Raw genomic sequence first — 20,000 nt, forward strand, 5'->3', positions numbered from 1 at the left:
CTTTAATCTCTTCATTAGTAAAAATACTGCAAAAAGGACAACAATACCTCAAAGAAAGATAAAGATACTGCAAAGAAAGACACAAATACTGCAAATAAAGACATAAATACTGCAAAGAAAGACATAAATACTGCAAAGAAAGCCAACAATACTGCAAAAAAAGATACAAATACTGCAAAGAAAGTCATAATTACTGCAAATTAATACAAAAATACTGCTAAAAGGATATAAATACTGCAAAGAAAGACAAAATGTCTGCAAAAAGCACAAAAATACTGTAAAAAGGTCACTGATTGACAGCATTGAAATAAAAAGCCCCCTGGTGGTTGATCGGTGTACTGCATGTATCTGATGATAAGGCTTAACACGGTTTTCTGTTGGTTTTAATCATTTGTACCAATTTCATCCCATTCAGCAAAACTATCTGAAACATGAACCGTTAAATATCTGCAAATTACTCCAAAAATGTCCAGAAAATGAGAATAAAATGAAGTATATGTAAAACAGAGCCTTAAATCAACAGGAAATGCACCAAAGAGACTCAGACCTGTAAATAAAAGCATTTCTATATCATGAAATTCAACTAGAAATAAAAGCATTAATTCACTTTTCTGCATCTTTTAAAAGTTTGAGATATTCCTAAAAACAGCAGCTTTGGCCGTGATCGGTTACATCTAACAAAAAGCTCGACACACACCTTCATTATCAGCCAATCACACCACAGATTCATCACTTCAATATATACCCATAGTAGAGTCAAAGACCTTTGTGTCGTCCTCCCGGGTCAAATTGACCCCGTCTGTCTTGACTGTTCCTTCTTTCCCTCCTTCCTTCCTCCTTCTCTCTTTCTTTCCTCCCCCCTACCTTTCTCCCTTCCTTCTTTCCTCTGTCCTTCTTTCCTTCCCTCCTTCCTTCCTCCCTCCTTCTCTCTTTCTTTCCTCCCCCCTACCTTTCTCCCATCCTTCTTTCCTTCCTCCCTTCTTCCTTCCTCCCTCCCTCCCTCCTACCTCCCTTCCTTCCCCCGTCCTTCCTTCTTTCCTTTCCTCCCTTCCTTCCTTCCTTCCTCCTTTCCTTCCTTCCTCCCTCCTTTCCTTCCTTCTTCCTTCCTTCCTTCCTTGACTCGAGGACAACAGGAGGGTTAATTCATTTGCTTTATTCTCGTCTCTTCTGATTGAAATGATGTTTAAAATAAAGCTTTATTTAAAAACACATTCATGTATTTCAATGGCTCAACATTCTGTACATTAAGTTAAATTTTAGTCCGAAATTTAAACCTTAAAACAGAGTAAACAACTTCTTCTTCTTCATCATCTAACCGACTCCAGCTGTCAATCATCCAGCAGCTGGTGAGCAAACACACACACAGAGGGATTTATTCTCCGTTTAGTTCAGTCAATATTAAACTAAACTCCTGCTGCATGTTTAACAGTGAGGTCCTTCATTCCATCAGAGGATGGTCACCACACACACACACACACACACACACAATATTTCCCCTTCGCTGCAAGAAAAACAGGAGAGTCGACACCTTTCACAGTTTTAGATTAATGAACTTCTTCTCCTGTAAAGCTCTAAAACATATGTTTGCATTCACCCTCCTGCTCAGTGGACAACCAGACACGTTACCATCAGGCTGGTAGGAGGTTTGTCTAAGGTGGTTGCTCAGGTTGTTGCTAAGGTGGTTGCTAAGGTGTTTCCAGGTGAAGTTCGTGTCCTCTCTTGTTTGTCTTATAACTTCATATAACTTTGATAAGGATGGAGAAAAAGGTCTAATATGATTATGTCAGTATTTATGTTTTTTAGCAGCTTTCTTTAATTAACCCTCCTGTTGTCCTCGAGTCAAGGAAGGAAGGGAGAAAGAAGGAAGGAAGGAAGGATGGAGGAAGGAAGGAAGGAAGGAAGGGAGGAAGAAGGAAGGGAGGAAGAAGGAAGGATGGAGGAAGGAAGGAAGGGAGGAAGAAGGAAGGAAAGGAGGGAAGGAAGGAGGAAGGAAAGGAGGGAAGGAAGGAGCTGCAGTGTGTTGTAGTGACAGTAAGCGGCCAGCAGAGGGAAGTCCAGGACAGCAGACAGCAGCGTCTCAGTTTGGTTCCTTCATGTGTTCTGATGATCAGTGAACATTGACTCTGTTACAGGCTCTAAGACACAGAGTTTAGTATGTAGACCTACTGTGCAAACGTTTTTTTGTCCCTTCCAAAGTTGATTAAACAGCAGAAACTTAAATTAAAACCGTTTATCAGTGAGCAGCTTTGTCTCCTCGGTACACCTGCTCTCAGTGTTTCAGGTAATCAGCAGGTTGGTTGTTGGTCAGTCATCTTAATCACCAGTTCTTCTTCTTCTTCTTCTTCTTCTTCTTCTTCTTCTTCTTCTTCTTCTTCTTCTTCTTCTTCTTCTTCTACTTCTTCTTTTTCCTCTTCTTCTTCTGTGGATTTGAGCGTCTCAGCTGCTTCTGTCTCTTGGTGTTAATCCCAGACTGACTCCATGATGTTCAGATCTGAACCATCTGCTGCAGGACTCCTTGTTCTTCTTGTTGATGAAGATAGAAGAACAGAATAGATCTTTATTGTCATTGCAAGTGTTCAACGAGACGCTGTTTGAACAGTCCAATGCAGCATAAAAAAATAAATAAAATGATAAATAAGATAAATACACATAACACTTATACACATACACACGAGCCAAGCACATCTCACCCATAATGACCACATACACATTCATACCCATAAAACCTGATATATATATATATATATATATATATATATATATATATATATATATATATCAGGTTTTATATATATATATATATATATATATATATATATATATATATATATATATATATATATATATATACATATATATATATATATATATATATATATATATATATATATATATATATATATATATAGTTGTTTATGACTCTGGATGCATGTTTGGGCTCGTTGTCATGCTGCAGAATCAGACGGGGAGTTCTGGTCCTCTGAAATGAGGCCAACGCGGAAGTAACTTAAAACTGCATTCTATCAAAAGGCCACCAGGGGGCGACCGTTTTGGTGTCAAAAGGACTTCCGTCTCTATACAAGTCAATGGAGAATTCACCAACTTCTCACTTGATTTCTAACCTCAGTAAACGTTTTCAAAATGTGTTTATGGTCTCAATCGCTAGTTTAAAGCCTTCTTCAATGCAGTATGATGTTCATTTGGGACATTTTGGCCTCCCTGATTTTATATGTGACGATAAAGCAGGGTATGCATTAGGGCGTGGCTACGTGGTGATTGACAGGTTGATTGGTTCACAGGTTCAGGAGGGCGCCTCATGCTCCTCCTGATATACAGTCTATGTTCAGAATATAGACGCTCTCTGATGCTGTTTCAATCAGAATCTAAACGTCTGAAGTCTTGTAGGTTTCTACTAGCTCATCTCAGCCTTCTGCAGGTGTGTTTTCTTCTTTACTTTGTTTGTCTTGTGATGTTTGTTGTTTCTGCGGCTCCATCGATCTGAGACACTTCTCTCCTTCAGGGAGAAAATAAAAGGATTAATGGCCGTTCTGCAGCTTCACAGCGATACCCAACAACACAAAGACACTTTAATTAAAGAAATGTCAAAGCACATTTATCAGTCTACACACAACAGTATTTCTTACCAAGTCTGATGTTAGTTTAAAACAAGCTTTCTATTGTTTGTTTCATACACAGCTGATCTGAAACTGCCCATTAATATCAGTTCTTGTCTTTCAAATGAAAAACAGTCAAAATACTTTCTGTAAAGGAGAAATAACACTTCAATAGTCTCTGATCTACTCTAACAGAGCAAACACGCTGCTGAGACTTCAGATGATTAAATAGATCGAATCATTCTGTCACACAAACACTTTACAAGTGTGTCTCACAATAAAGTGTCAGTGGAGTTTTAGTCTTTTAACATGTTTGGAGGACAAATCAGTCTGTGGTTGAACTGCTCAAAGGTTCAGTTCCTCAATGTAGGAAATAACTTATAGTGAGTTTCATTTTCTTTAGACGTCTTACAAAAAGCAGTGTGTAGTCGGCTCACATTTCAGATGTCTATGAGTTGTTAACAGCTCCACCAAATACTGATGTTTCCCTCTAAACTTCTCACATGCTTTCATTTCTATAAATGTTCAAATGATCCAATATTTCAGCAACAATCAAAGATTAGAGAAAAAGTCCAAAAACCTGAAAACACATTTGTGAATCAGAACTTAGTTTGTTCTTCTTTCCCATTAATCATCTCACCACCCCTCACATTTATCTGCTGACCCTTTGGAGGGGCCCCACCCCTAGGTTGGGAACCACTGGACTAAACTAGCTAACTGTATATAAAGTAGTGTAAACTAGCTAACTGTATATAAAGTAGTGTAAACTAGCTAACTGTATATAAAGTAGTGTAAACTAGCTAACTGTATATAAAGTAGTGTAAACTAGCTCCACCTCCAGCAGCTACAACAGTAACATGCTGCTCTAACACTGATGCTTCACTATTAATAATCTAATGATGTCATAATAATAATATATCAGTCAGAGGACCAAACCACTACTTTACTGTAATACTGCATACTACATCACTATAATACTGCAGTACTTTACTGTAATACTGCATACTACATCACTATAATACTGCAGTACTTTACTGTAATACTGCATACTACATCACTATAATACTGCAGTACTTTACTGTAATACTGCATACTACATCACTCATAATACTGCAGTACTTTACTGTAATACTGCATACTACATCACTCATAATACTGCAGTACTTTACTGTAATACTGCATACTACATCACTATAATACTGCAGTACTTTACTGTAATACTGCATACTACATCACTATAATACTGCAGTACTTTTACTGTAATACTGCATACTACATCACTCATAATACTGCAGTACTTTTACTGTAATACTGCATACTACATCACTATAATACTGCAGTACTTTTACTGTAATACTGCATACTACATCACTCATAATACTGCAGTACTTTTACTGTAATACTGCATACTACATCACTCATAATACTGCAGTACTTTTACTGTAATACTGCATACTACATCGCTCATAATACTGCAGTACTTTTACTGTAATACTGCATACTACATCGCTCATAATACTGCAGTACTTTTACTGTAATACTGCATACTACATCACTCATAATACTGCAGTACTTTACTGTAATACTGCATACTACATCGCTCATAATACTGCAGTACTTTTACTGTAATACTGCATACTACATCACTCATAATACTGCAGTACTTTACTGTAATACTGCATACTACATCACTCATAATACTGCAGTACTTTTACTGTAATACTGCATACTACATCGCTCATAATACTGCAGTACTTCTTCTCTCACTGGTTAAACTGGGCTCATTTTGTCTTCTATATACTGTGTTAAACGGACCTGAGACGAACAGAGAATATTTTCTGGTTAAATCATTAAAAACTAACAGCAGTAATAATAATAATAATGATGATGAAGACCAGGAGTTCATAGAGAGATCAGGAGGAGGAGCCGTTCAGACGGACCAACTTTCAGTCTCCTCCGTTAAACCTCACTGAACTAATGAAGCTCATCATCATCATCATCATCATCATCATCATCCTCAGCGATCCTTTCTGTCCTCACAGGCTCCGTTTTCTCCTCCAGTCTGAAACTCACCAACTCATCGGATTTTTCACTCATTTCAAACCGGGATATTCACCGTTTCCGGCGCTGATGTGACGGATTTCATCTGGATTCCTGCAGCTCTGTTTCTCTTCTATCGGATCGTTTTTAACGCCGTTTTCATCCTTTTCACTCCGTCACGTCTCTGGATTTTTTAATGATAAGTTTCAGACTTTTACTGCATCACCTGTCTGAGCTTTCACGCCTGTAAACCGGAGGATGTTTAAAGGTTTGTGTCACAGCTCGGGTTTGATGCTGCGACTCATCTGCTCTCTGAAACTCTGAATGTGAAGAGTGTTTTACTTCTGCACGTTTAAACCTGCTGCAGGATCCTGGAGACACTGACAGTCCTTCAGGTGTCTCTTGATTTTCACACAGTCTTTTTTAATTGATCTGAAGTTAAATCTGTGTGTTTAATCACTGAAGACTCATTTACAACTTTTCCTACAAACCGCTTTTTGACTAAAATAATAAAATCTTTAAAACTGATCACAAACCTGCTGCTAATGTGGAGGAGAGGAACTCTGCAGGAAGCTAACAGTTGTTGATCTATTGGAAAAAAAAAACAAGACATATATTTATATCTTCAGTTATTCATTCAGTTCATTTTGAAACTGAAGTTATTTTCTCCATTTTATAAAATCAGAAACAGAGACCTTGGACTCTGAGGAACCAACATCCTAAAAGCAAATCTGTATATTGCTTAAATATACAAACAACGCTGGAGGAACCTCGACAAAAACCTTCTTAGAAACTTCCTCTTGAGACCTCCAATGCTGAAAGGAACACCAGAAGAATCTTAAGGTCTCCGAAACCTCTTGTAAAACATATAGAGGAACGCTATAGATCCCTGAGAAACTCCCCTAAACACCTTTCGTAGAAACCTGAGGGGGACCTGAGAGGAACACTGAGAACCTCACAGGAAAGCTTAAGTCCTTAAAGCCTCCAAGAACAACCAGTATGCACTCTAGAGATCACTAAGGCTCCGAAGAACTCAACGAACCCTTAAGAATCCTTAAATGACACTTTGAGCGAGTTGGAGGATGTAAACAGACGTTGAGCAACCCAACGAAACTCTTAATTTCTCTGGGAACCCCATACAGTAAGAACCCTGGGGACCCTCAAGACCCAAGGGAAATCTGGGGACTGCAGAAGAACCTCAAAAGGCCCAGGAACGCTGATAACTCCTCAGAGAACCCCCAGAGAAGCGATGGGGACCCTGCGGGATCTGCAGTATGCCCTGCAGGAGAAGATCGAGGAGCTGCGGCAGCGCGACGCTCTGATCGATGAGCTGGAGCTGGAGCTGGATCAGAAGGACGAGCTGATCCAGCGGCTGCAGAACGAGCTGGACAAGTACCGGTCCGTGCTCCGACCCGCCACCGCCCAGCAGGTCCAGGCCCAGCAGCAGAGCCTGGTCCTGCAGCCAGACCAGCACCGCAGCAAGAGGCAGGCCATCTCCGCCGAGCCCACCGCCTGTGACATCAGCGAGCTCAGCCACGTCACCCTGCCCTTCTACCCCAAGAGTCCTGAGTAGGTCCTCCATGTGTGTGTGTGTGGAGATATATTCTGTTTTTAGTGGATTTCTGTTATTTATATATCCTGTCCTGATGTCAGATGTTAAACATGATCAAAATTCAGAAACTTAAGGTGAACATTTGTAGAAATGCTGCCTGAAAGTCAAAAGTCAGGATTCAACCTGCTTGCTTTTAAAACTCTTCCAACTAGATGATGTCAGATTGTTGGAACATAAACAGCCGTCCGTTCTGTAGCCTTGGTTGCAAAGGTGGTTGCTAAGGTAGTTGCTAAGGTGGTTGCTAAGGTGGTTGCTAAGGCAGTTGCTGAGGAGGTTGCTAAGGTGATTCCTAAGGTGGTTGCTAGGTGGTTGCTAAGGTGTTTCCACTCTCATATCTCAGATGTGATTCAGCTCCAACATGTACGGATGTGATTTGAGAAGTTGAACATTTGGAGTAAAGAAGGAGAAAAAGAAGTGAAATCCTGCTACTATAGTTAGTTTATGTAGAAGCTTTGGTTGCTAAGGACTGTGTTCCGTGGTTGCTAAGGACTGTGTTCCGTGGTTGCTAAGGACTGTGTTCCGTGGTTGCTAAGGTGGTTGCCAAGGCCTTAAAGAGACAGGAGTTAAAACAGCCTGTTTCAGACAGAGGCTGAACTGAGCGGCTGCATAAAGGACCAGTAGAAGATAAATAAGGAGTTTTTATTCCAGCAGAGACTCAGAATATTAATATAGAAGCTGGAGATGTGAAGAATATGAGTCATATAATCTTTCTCTTAGTGTCTGTTCAGTCAGATAGTTTTGATTTTATGTGTCCAGGTTGGGTATAACAGCTGTTTATGATGTTTTTCTTTTTATAAAATCTTCTGTTCACTTCATTATTTTGCCCTCAAGTCAGCGGAAAAGAAATGTTATTAAATCTCTGTGTTGTCTTCAGATCAGTAGAATATAATGTGATGTTCTGTCCGTCCACAGCAGCAATAGCAACCGCCGTGTCGGGTTTTAATCCTTGTGATCCGCCCACGCACACACACACACACACACACACACACACACACACACACACACACACACACACACACACACACACACACACACACACACACACACACACACACACACACACACACACACACACACACACACACAGACAGGCCTCTCAGAGCTTTGACAGGGTTTCATTTGCCATCCCACCACTTCTCTCTGTCATCATGTGTGTCTGTGTGTGTGTCTCAGTGTGTGTGTGTGTGTGTGTGTGTGTGTGTGTGATAATAAAAGTATTACAGCTGAGTGTGTGTGTGTGTGGGCTGTAAACACCCACCAGGTCTCCTGCTGTCTGCAGTAACGCTTCATGAGCTCTTTCTGCTCGTCACAGCAGACGAGTTAATGATCAGCTGATGACAGACGACTTTATTCATGAAGTGATTCGGTCTAAAATACGAACATCATCCACATCAGCTGTGCAGGGAAACGCCTTTCTGAGGACGTTTCTACTGTAGCGATGGTGTTTCTAGTCTCTAGGCTGATGTTACTCACTTCACTGCATTTCTTTGACCTGAGGAAAAGTGCTGCTTGCTGTTCTTTTGTGTTTTTTAATGAATTTCTAGCGAGTTCATTCAGGTTTTTTCTTTCTGCTCAAACATAAACACAGTCGGATGGAAACTGATCTGAGTGCAGCTTATAAAAGTCTCTCCCTGTATCCTCTTTTTAGTGTCATAAAAAAATCTGTTTATTCTTCGTCACTTTATCTCATTTCCTGTTTCTCTCCTTCACAACCCGACCTCTTTAAATGTATTTATGTATATAATAATATATCAGTCAGAGGACCAAACCACTACTTTTACTGTAATACTGCATACTACATCACTATAATACTGCAGTACTTTACTGTAATACTGCATACTACATCACTATAATACTGCAGTACTTTTACTGTAATACTGCATACTACATCACTATAATACTGCAGTACTTTTACTGTAATACTGCATACTACATCACTCATAATACTGCAGTACTTTTACTGCAATACTGCATACTACATCACTATAATACTGCAGTACTTTTACTGTAATACTGCATACTACATCACTCATAATACTGCAGTACTTTTACTGTAATACTGCATACTACATCACTCATAATACTGCAGTACTTTTACTGCAATACTGCATACTACATCACTCATAATACTGCAGTACTTTTACTGTAATACTGCATACTACATCACTCATAATACTGCAGTACTTTTACTGTAATACTGCATACTACATCACTCATAATACTGCAGTACTTTTACTGTAATACTGCATACTACATCACTCATAATACTGCAGTACTTTTACTGTAATACTGCATACTACATCACTATAATACTGCAGTACTTTACTGTAATACTGCATACTACATCACTATAATACTGCAGTACTTCTACTGTAATATTGCATACTACATCACTATAATACTGCAGTACTTTTACTGTAATACTGCATACTACATCACTATAATACTGCAGTACTTTTACTGTAATACTGCATACTACATCACTCATAATACTGCAGTACTTTTACTGTAATACTGCATACTACATCACTATAATACTGCAGTACTTTTACTGTAATACTGCATACTACATCACTCATAATACTGCAGTACTTTTACTGTAATACTGCATACTACATCACTATAATACTGCAGTACTTTTACTGTAATACTGCATACTACATCACTCATAATACTGCAGTACTTTTACTGTAATACTGCATACTACATCACTCATAATACTGCAGTATTTTTGTGTTTTTTAATGAATTTCTAGCGAGTTCATTCAGGTTTTTTCTTTCTGCTCAAACATAAACACAGTCGGGTAGAAACTGATCTGAGTGCAGCTTATAAAAGTCTCTCCCTGTATCCTCTTTTTAGTGTCATAAAAAATCTGTTTATTCTTCGTCACTTTATCTCATTTTCCTTTTTCTCTCATGTAATCTCTCATCTTATTGTTCTTTGTGTTTCTCTCCACTTTGATTGTTTCATGTTTCTCTTCTTACTTTTTTCATTTAACTCTTTTCTCTTCAGTTCTTTTTGCCTTCGCAGCTCTTTTTTTCCTCTCATCCTGTTTTCCTTTTACTTTATCTCCATCTTTTGTCTTTTCCGTCTTTCTTTCCTTCATAAATCCAGCCTTTGTCTTTGTGTTGACTTTTGTTTTTCTTCACTCTCTCCCTCTGCAGTAATAATACGGAGTCAGTTCGATCACAATGTGTCTTCATTGCAGCTAGTTTCCTCCTGAGTCCAATTTACATGCAGATATACCAATTTAAACCCAGCTCTAATAGATCCTCTCGGTGCTCGTCTCGTCCACCAGATGCAATAAAACTCTCCGTCTGTTCTTAAGTAGACCTTTAGGTGTCTTTTCCCTCCTTAACAACAGAGTCATCTCTTATCCCAGAGTTACTTTATTGCCTCAGACATTTATCACAAAACTCATATTTTTTTTGGCCAAAGTGTCGTCTCAGTTTCAGTTTTATCCAGCTGCAGTTCCTCTAACGTCCACTAGATGCTGCTAAAGAAAACTCTCGACTGTGTTGAAGTGAATAAGAAACCCCGAAACTTCTCACCACAAAACGACATATTTAACACATTACACAATAAAAACCTGCAGGATTCAGGAGTGAACGTCGCAGTCTAACCATCAGTTCTTCAGACGGTGGAACTGGAAACTTTCAGAAATCAATCTGATCATTGTGACGACTTAAAGGTAGGGTTGGTAATCCTGTTCAGAAGCACTTTTTGTTATACTGGGTAAAATGGTCCTTCTATTATCATAGGTATCAATACATTATGTCTTTAGAAAAAGGAAAAAATCAGACTTCTGTGACAGCCACAGGACTGTTAAAACTCCGACCAATCCATGCACCGAAAAGCAAAAACCAATCAGGTGCCTTCATGTCTAGTTCTGCATCCGCCCCCCTCTCTCTCTGCCTACTTCGCGCGTGCAGTCTTCACCTGTCGCTGTTGCCGGTTTGTGGGGGCGTGGCTTGGACGGACTCACTGACGGGAGGGGGAGCAGCGGGGTGGAACTTAGAGGAGGCAGGAGGAGGTGATATTTTCAAATCTTGCTAGTTCTCTTGCTAGCTTTCCAACATTACCAACCCTACCTTTAACGCAGCAGCTGGTCAGGTTTGGTGCTCGGCAGGTAGAAAACGACTAACAGCTGACTCAGCAGATTTTATTTGAATAAATGTAAATAAATCTGGTGTAAAAACAAATCAGCTGATATGACAACAACGCATCTGATGGGCTTTATTAGAGTCTCACTCTCCTGATGTTTTTATGAGGCTGAAATGTTTCCATCTGTCACATAAGCACAAACTATATTTGTAGTAGAAGGAAACACGAGGACAGAGAGTCGGGACAGTCGCTCGCTGCAGCTGCAATTATCAGGATTATGATGTGAAGATTGGCTGCAGGCTCCAGATGGACGCTGGATCTCTGGATTTTGGAGCCTGATTAAATCTTTAATCATTGGTTGTGAGGATGCTCTGCTGCATGAACGATAACTGAGCTCAGATCTGGTTTTAATCTCAACTCAGACAAAAAAACCCACAAAAACCAACAAAACTCTTTTCCAACCGACAGCTGCACGTGTTGATTCTTGTGTTTGCATTTCATCTTTTTAATCTTCTTTGTCTCTTTCAGTGAGTTTCAATTCAAATCTTTATTGAGTTGACGGGAAGGAAAGCTTTGGTTGGCTGTAATATCTTCATCTCTCTCTGCCGTCGTTGACTCACACGTGTCCGTGTTTGAAGGAGGAAGGGAGGGAGGGAGAAAGGAAAGGAGGGATGAAAAAAAAGGAAAAATACAACCGTTCTTTTTTTAGCTGCTTTTACCATTTTTTCAATTTTGATATATCACATTCCTCTTTCTTTTTTAACATTTATTCTCCTTTTAACCCTCAAGGAAGGAAGGAGGAAGGAAGGAAGGAAGGGAGGAAGGAAGGAAGGGAGGAAGAAGGAAGGAAAGGAGGGAAGGGAGGAAGGAAGGAAGGAAGGGAGGAAGAAGGAAGGAAAGGAGGGAAGGGAGGAAGGAAGGAAGGAGGGAAGGCTGGAAGGAAAGGAGGGAGGAAGGAAGGGAGGAAAGGAAAGAAGGAAGGAAGGAAGGTAGGAGGGAGAGAGGGAGGAAAGAAGGAAGGAGGGAGGGAGGGAGAAAGGAGAAGAGGAAGGGAGGAAGGAAGGAAGGAAGGGAGGAAAAAGGAAGGAAAGGACGGAAGGAAGGAGGGAAGGCTAGAAGGAAAGGAAGGAAGAAGGAAGGTAGGAGGGAGGAAAGAAGGAAGGAGGGAGGGAGGGAGAAAGGAAAAGAGGAAGGGAGGAAGGAAGAAAGGAAGGAAGAAAAGAAGGACAGAGGAAAGGAGGGAGGGATGAGCCGCTCTGAAAAAAAAGGAAAATACAAACCGTGCTGCAGATATCTGACAGCAGGAGTGTTTATGTTTAGCAGCAGCTGCTCAGCAGAATATCTAATTATGAATCACTAATTGATAATTTACACCTGTGAACTTTAGAATAGACAATCATTAACCTCAATTTCAGATCTAATAGGATAAACCGGTTTAATGCAGACGGATCTGTGATGTGTGCTTTTCATTTTGCATTGACTTCAGTGCCCCCTGTGGACAAAAGCAGAAGTGTTTTCTATGAGTGGAGACCATAGACTGTATATAAGAAATGGACGTAACATCCGTGACGTCACCCATTAGTTTGTGGACTGCTGCTCGGAGGCCAATAGTATCGGATCTGAGCAGCGCCATCTTGGAAATTTCAGGTGCATGCTGGGAAAAATAAAAACATGGATTCTACTTATATGGGCATCAGGAGGAGCATGAGGCGCCCTCCTGAACCTGTGAACCAATCAACCTGTCAATCACGACGTAGCCACGCCCTAATGCATACCCTGCTTTATCGTCACATATAAAATCAGGGAGGCCAAAATGTCCCAAATGAACATCATACTGCATTGAAGAAGGCTTTAAACTAGCGATTGAGACCATAAACACATTTTGAAAACGTTTACTGAGGTTAGAAATCAAGTGAGAAGTTGGTGAATTCTCCATTGACTTGTATAGAGACGGAAGTCCTTTTGACACCAAAACGGTCGCCCCCTGGTGGCCTTTTGATAGAATGCAGTTTTAAGTTACTTCCTGGTTGGCCTCATTTCAGAGGACCGGAACTCCCCGCCTGGTTTGGAGTCAAGTGAAGGAAAGTTTGTTAGTTTGCAGGATGCTCAGCGATGAGGTCGTTTATCTGTCTGTGATTCTGTTTAATAATTATTATAATATAACGTTGGAGAAGCAAAGTAAAGGAAGCGATGCAGCAGCTTCCTGCAGGCTTGTGTGGGCGACTTTATAAAAAATAATATCTCAGTTTCGCTCCTTTCTTCTCACCACAGCGCTGCTCTCTCTCTTTATTTCCTCTCTAGCTCGCTCGCCCACTGCTGCTGTCTCTCACTTCTCTTTCCTCTCGTTGGTGTTACCCAGACACTCCGGTGCAGAGTCCTGTTCAGCCTCAAAGTGAAGTGGTTCAGATCAGCCTGACTATCAGGACTCTAATCTGATGTTTGTACTAAAGGGGACTCGTCTAGCTTTTCCTGCTCACAACCTCCCTGCAGTCTAATTGGTTGGCTGATAATGTAACTTATGGGGCTTTTCCACTAAACAGTTCCAGCACTACTCGACTCTACTCTACTCGGTTATTTTGCGTTTCCATCAGTGATGTATTTCCATGTATTTTATTTAAAGTATTTAAGCATTTTTATCATTTTTATTTTTCTCTTGTGTGCATTGGTTTCCAGTTTTGTCTTTTTTTTATTTCTTTTTAAAATTACTATAATTATTATTATTGCTATTTTTCTCTCTTTTAAATGTTGTCATTTGTTCAGTTTTATTCTCTGAAACTCTCCAAAGAGTAAAAGTAGTGATCAGATTGTCTCGTAATGTTGCTGCACAAACAGAACTACTTTAGAGACTGAAATCATTATTATTATTATTAATCTTTATTTCTGTTTCTAATCAAACTAATGTGACCAAACTCTTCATGTAATCTTTGCTTTTGCATTTAAACATTTTATAACATTATTCTTTTGCATTTATGTCATATTATAGTGTTGTTATCTTACAGTCTATTTTATATTCACTGCACACATATCATAAATATAATACTGAATATTTAATGTGTTTAGGGTGAATAATATATTATATCACTACAGCTGTTAAACGGGTTAAACAAACATTTTTCACGACTCTTTGTAGATATTTATTTGTTTAACCCTCCTGTTGTCCTCGAGTCAAGGAAGTAAGGGAGGAAGAAGGAAGGAAGGGAAGAAGGAAGAAAGGAGGGAGGGAGGGAGGAAGAAGGAAGGAAGGGAAGAAGGAAGAAAGGAGGGAGGAGGGAGGAAGAAGGAAGGAAAGGAGGAAGGAAGGAAGGAAGGAAGGAAGGAAGGAAGGAAGGGAGGGAGGGAGGAAGGAAGAAGGGAAGAAAGGAGGGAGGGAGGAAGGAAGGAAGGGAGGGAGGGAGGAAGAAGGAAAGAAAGAAGGGAGGGAGGGAGGAAGGAAGGGAGGGAGGAAGAAGGAAAGAAAGGAGGGAGGGAGGAAGAAGGAAGGAAGGAAGGAAAGGAGGAAGGAAGGAGGGAGGGAGGGAGGAAGAAGGAAGGAAAGGAGGAAGGAAGGAAGGAAGGGAGGGAGGAAGAAGGGAAGAAAGGAGGGAGGGAGGAAGGAAGGAAGAGAGGGAGGAAGAAGGAAAGAAAGAAGGGAGGGAGGAAGGAAGGAAGGGAGGGAGGGAGGAAGAAGGAAAGAAAGGAGGGAGGGAGGAAGAAGGAAGGAAGGGAGGGAGGAAGAAGGAAAGAAGGAAGGGAGGGAGGAAGAAGGAAGGTAGGAGGGAGGAAGGAAGGAAAGGAGGGAGGGAGGAAGAAGGAAGGAAAGGAGGGAGGAAGGAAGAAAGGGAGGATGGAAGAAGGAAGGAAAGGAGGGAGGAAGGAAGGAAAGGAGGGAGGGAGGAAGGAAGAAAGGGAGGCTGGAAGAAGGAAGGAAAGGAGGGAGGAAGGAAGGAAGCGTTTTTACGCATAAATTACGTTTATTTCTTCAGGACTTTAGAATAAGGAGTAAACTAATCAGCGTTTTGGGTCTAATCTGTGATGTCTGGCTCTGATCCTGCAGGTCCAAGGACTTGATCAAAGACGCCATCCTGGACAACGACTTCATGAGGAACCTGGAGCTGTCTCAGATCCAGGAGATCGTGGACTGCATGTATCCGGTGGATTACGGGAAGGACGCCTGCATCATCAAAGAAGGCGACGTTGGCTCTCTGGTCTACGTGATGGAAGGTGAGGACATGGACTCGTCCTCTGTCTTCATGCTGTTGCAAAGGTTCAATTCTGGTGAAAAGGAGCAAAGAGTTCATGCAGAGATCATGCAGCCGTTGGCTTAACCTTCCAATGTCCTCCCGGGTCAAATTGACCCCGTCTGTTTTGACTGTTCCTTCTTTCATCCCTCTGTTCCCTCCTTTTTCCTTCCTCCTTTCCTCACTTCCTTCCTCTTTTCCTTTCTTCTTTTCTTCCTTACTCCTTTCCTTCCTCCCTCCTTTCTTTCCTCCCTACTTCCTTCCGCTTTTCCTCCCTCCCTTCCTCCTTCCTCCTTTCCTTCCTTCCTAATTCCTTCCTTATCCCCTTTCCTTCCTTCCTCATTCCTCCCTCCCTCCTTCCTTCCCTCCCTTCCTCCCTTCCTTCCTTCCTTCCTTCCTTCCTTGACTCGAGGACAATAGGAGGTTGAAAGTGAGGTGTGTTGGTTAGAAACAGGAAGCATCTGTATCTGGTGTTTGGGCAGATGTGGATCAGCAGGTAAAGCGGGCGGTTCGATTCCCGGCTCCTCTACGAGTCGATGTGTCTTTGGGCAAGATGCTGAACCCCAAATTGCTCCTGTTACTATGCCAACAGTGTATAATTGGTTAGTGTGTGAATGAGACATAATGTAAAAGCTTTGAGTCATAATGACTAGAAAGTGCTTTATATATAAGTAGAGTCCGTTTATCTTTTACCTTTTATCAGATGTAACTATGAAAGATGGATTCAGGTCTCGTGTCTCTGTGCAGAACAAACGACTCCTTCCTTCCTTCCTTCCTTCCTTCCTTCCTTCCTTCCTTCCTTCCTTCCTTCCTTCCTTCCTCCCTTCCTTCCATCTTTCCTTCCTTCCTTCCTTCCTCCCTTCCTTCATTCCTTCCTTCCTTCCTTCCTTCCTTCCTTCCTTCCTTCCTTCCTTCCTTCCTTCCTTCCTTCCTTCCTGTGTCTCTGTGCAGAACAAACGACTCCTCTTCCAGATAAGAAAGCTGTGAGCTGGGAGAGTTTGGGCCGTTTTACACTCAGACTTGTCTTAGTCTTGAGGAAATGTTTCAGCCAGACTTGTTTACGAGTTTTAACCTTCCTGTCGTCCTCCCGGGTCAAATTGACCCCGTCTGTTTTAATATTAAAGTAGGAAGTGACCTGGTTGTGAAACTTGAAGTTCTTTAGAGGCTCTGAGCGTTGTGACATTTCCTTCCCTCCTTCCCTTCCTTCTTCCTTCCTTCCTTGACTCGAGGACAACAGGAGGGTTAATATTAAAGCAGGAAGTGACCCGGTTGTGAAGCTTGAAGTTCTTTAGAGGCTCTGAGCGTTGTGACATTTGCAGCTGAAGCAGCAGAAAGTCTGAAGTTTTCCTGCAGCTGTGTCCAACCTTTGGACCGAATGTTTGGGTTGGTTCTGCTGGTCCTAATGTTGCGCAACGTGTCTGAACGCTTGAATTCGCTGAACGCTCACCTACACAACTCTCCTCTCTCTTCTCTCTCTTCTCTAACCCTGACCCGTCCATCTCTCAGATCTGATGGTGTTTAATCACAGCTGCAACAACTCTGTGATTCAGTGATCGATCAGCTGTTAGAAGCTCACTGCCAGAACCGGCCCGCTGAGGGGTCCGATCCGGACCAGTTTCCTTCCTTCCTTCCTTCGTTCCTTCCTTCTTTATTTCTTTCCTTCCGTCTTTCCTTGCTTCCTTCCTTCCTTCCATCTTTCCTTCCTTCATCCTTCCATCTTTCCTTCCTTCCTTCTTTCCATCCTTCCATCTTTCCTTCCTTCCTTCCTTCCTTCCATCTTTCCTTCCTTCCTTCCTTCCTTCCTTCCATCTTTCCTTCCTTCCTTCCTTCCTCCCTTCCTTCCTTCATCTTTCCTTCCTTCCTTGTGATTGAAACTTGACTTTTGGTTTTTTTCTTTTTAACTTTCTGTTCATAATAGAATCATCACACACACACACACACACACACACACACACACACACACACACACACACACACACACACACACACACAGTGACTCAGCTTCTCTCACAGAGTCGCAGCTGCTGTTTGAGCAGGAAGATTAAAACGATTCATACGACACAAATTACTTCGATCCTTTATTACAGTTTATATTAAATTTATTCTGCTTTAAATTAAGAAGTTTCACACAGACACACACACCCACAGAGACACACACAGACACACAGAGACACACACAGACACACACAGACACACAGACACACACACACACACACACACACAGACACACACACACACACACACACACAGAGACACACACACACACACACACAGACACACAGAGACACACACACACACACACACAGACACAGAGAGACACACACAGACACACACACACACACACACACACACACACACAAACACACAGAGACACACACACACACACACAAACACACAGAGACACACACACACACAAACACACAGAGACACACACACACACACACAAACACACAGAGACACACACCCACACCCACGTATTTTTGGGGGCGATGACATCTGAAATGGGTCAGTAATAATAAGTGTTGGTAAGATGATGAATTCATAAATCAGTTAAACTAGATTTAAAAGCAGCATCAGGTTTGTTAAAATGTACATTTAGTATTTTTGTTGGTTTTATAGGAGATAAATTCAGACTGAACTCAGCGGCTCCGCAGCAAGACATCATGGACGTCCGAGTTACGCCCAGTTCAATATTATCAATATGTTAAAAAAGATCAATAAGAGAAAACTGGATCAATGTGTAATTAAGGTTTTATTGTTTTAATAATTGTTTTATAAATGGATGAATTCAGAAAATGACCTTAAACAGATCTTAAAAACTAGTTTTAAACGGCATCTTTTAATAGTCAGTATGAACAAGAGGAACGTGGGTCAGTGACTAATAAATGTTGGTAAGATGATGAATTCATAAATCAGTTAAACTAGATTTAAAAGCAGCATCAGGTTTGTTAAAATGTACATTTAGTATTTTTGTTGGTTTTATATAATTTGAAATGACATTTGCACCATTTTTTACCAAAAGTAAGACTGAATGCTCCTGAAAATGTCAAATGGTGTAACCACAAAAGAATGATGAATATTACATATTTTATCACCTACAGTGTATTTAAATGGGCTCATACTAATAATGACTTCATTTAACCCTCCTGTTGTCCTCGGAGGAAGGGAGGAAGGAAGGAAGGAAGGAAGGAAGGAAAGGAGGGAGGGAGGATGAAGGAGGGGAGGAAGGAAGGAGGGAGGGAAGGAGGAAAAAAGGAAGGGAGGAAAGGAGGAAAGAAGGAAGGGAGGAATGGAAAGAAGGTAGGCACGAATGAAGGTAGGAGGGAGGGATGAAAGAAAGAATGAGGGAGGAAGAGAGGAAAGAAGGACAGAGGAAAGAAGGAAGGGAGGAAGGTAAGGGCGAGGAAAGAAAGAAGGGAGGGAGGAAGGAAGGAAGGAAAGAAGGAGTGAGGGAGGGAGGGAGAAAGGAAAAGAGGAAGGGAGGAAAGAAGGACAGAGGAAAGAAGAAAGGAAGGAAGGGAGGAGGGAAGGAACAGTCAAAACAGACGAGGTCAATTTGACCCGGGAGGACGACACAAAGGTTAAGTGGACTTATACTAATAATGACTTCATTTAAAACATGTAAATGGTTCCTGGTCTCCATGGTAACCCAGAGTAAATGTAATATTTAGAACAATTGTATTCCATTACCTTTAGTTAATATAAAAGTTATAATGTAAGATCATGCCAAACTAGTTGATATGGTGTTTTATTGACAATTTACTGTTTTTTAATTTTCACATTTTAACCCTTTAAATTTAAACTAAACCACATGGACACTAACAAACATCACTGCTCTTCGGCGCCCCCCTGTGGAGGCTCTGATGTTAGCATCAACTTTTATTAACGTACATTTTTATTCATATTATTATTATAAGTTGGCGTTTTTAGAGAGATGACGACAAATTCATGTGATTTCTTTTTCCACAGTTTGATTCTATAATCAGATTTGTGCTCTTCTCGCTCTACTGTATGTACACAGAGCTCTTTTGTTATATTTATAGCTGTTTGAGGTTAGTGTGTTATATAAGAGGCCTGTTTGGTAACGTGATCCTCCCACTGAAGCAGCCTGACGGTCACACTTGGTTCAGTTTGTCTGAATTTTTACTCGTATTTGAGCCGTGACGTCGTTACAGAGACGTTAACCCTCCTGTTGTCCTCGAGTCAAGGAAGGAAGGATGGAAGGGAGGAGGGAGGGAGGAAGGAAAGAAGGGAGGAAGGATGGAAGGAAGGAAGGAAGGAAGGAAGGAAAGAAAGAAAGAAGGGAGGAAGGAAGGAAGGAAGGAAGGAAAGGAGGGAGGAAGGAAGGAAGGAAGGAAGGAAGGAAAGGAGGAAGGGAGGGAGGGAAGAAGGAAGGACGGAGGAAAGAAGGAA

At 41.2% G+C, this 20,000-nt stretch overlaps 3 protein-coding genes across 4 annotated transcripts in view; 2 read left to right on the top strand and 1 right to left on the bottom strand.

The window, feature by feature from the left end:
• Nucleotides 1–20,000, top strand: part of LOC134003385 (HEAT repeat-containing protein 1-like) — a 398,094-nt gene that overhangs the window by 111,622 nt on the left and 266,472 nt on the right.
• Nucleotides 1–20,000, bottom strand: part of LOC134003416 (microfibril-associated glycoprotein 4-like) — a 153,164-nt gene that overhangs the window by 35,148 nt on the left and 98,016 nt on the right. The window lies entirely within an intron of this gene.
• Nucleotides 6,904–20,000, top strand: part of LOC134003394 (cGMP-dependent protein kinase 1-like) — a 40,506-nt gene continuing 27,409 nt past the window's right edge. The window contains exons 1-2 of the mRNA XM_062442588.1: nt 6,904–7,223; nt 15,404–15,570. Of these exons, the coding sequence (XP_062298572.1) occupies nt 6,904–7,223; nt 15,404–15,570 (487 nt within the window). The remainder of the gene's footprint in view (nt 7,224–15,403; nt 15,571–20,000) is intronic.

Source organism: Scomber scombrus, chromosome 21 (assembly GCF_963691925.1).
Source record: "Scomber scombrus chromosome 21, fScoSco1.1, whole genome shotgun sequence".
NCBI classification, from domain to species: domain Eukaryota; kingdom Metazoa; phylum Chordata; class Actinopteri; order Scombriformes; family Scombridae; genus Scomber; species Scomber scombrus.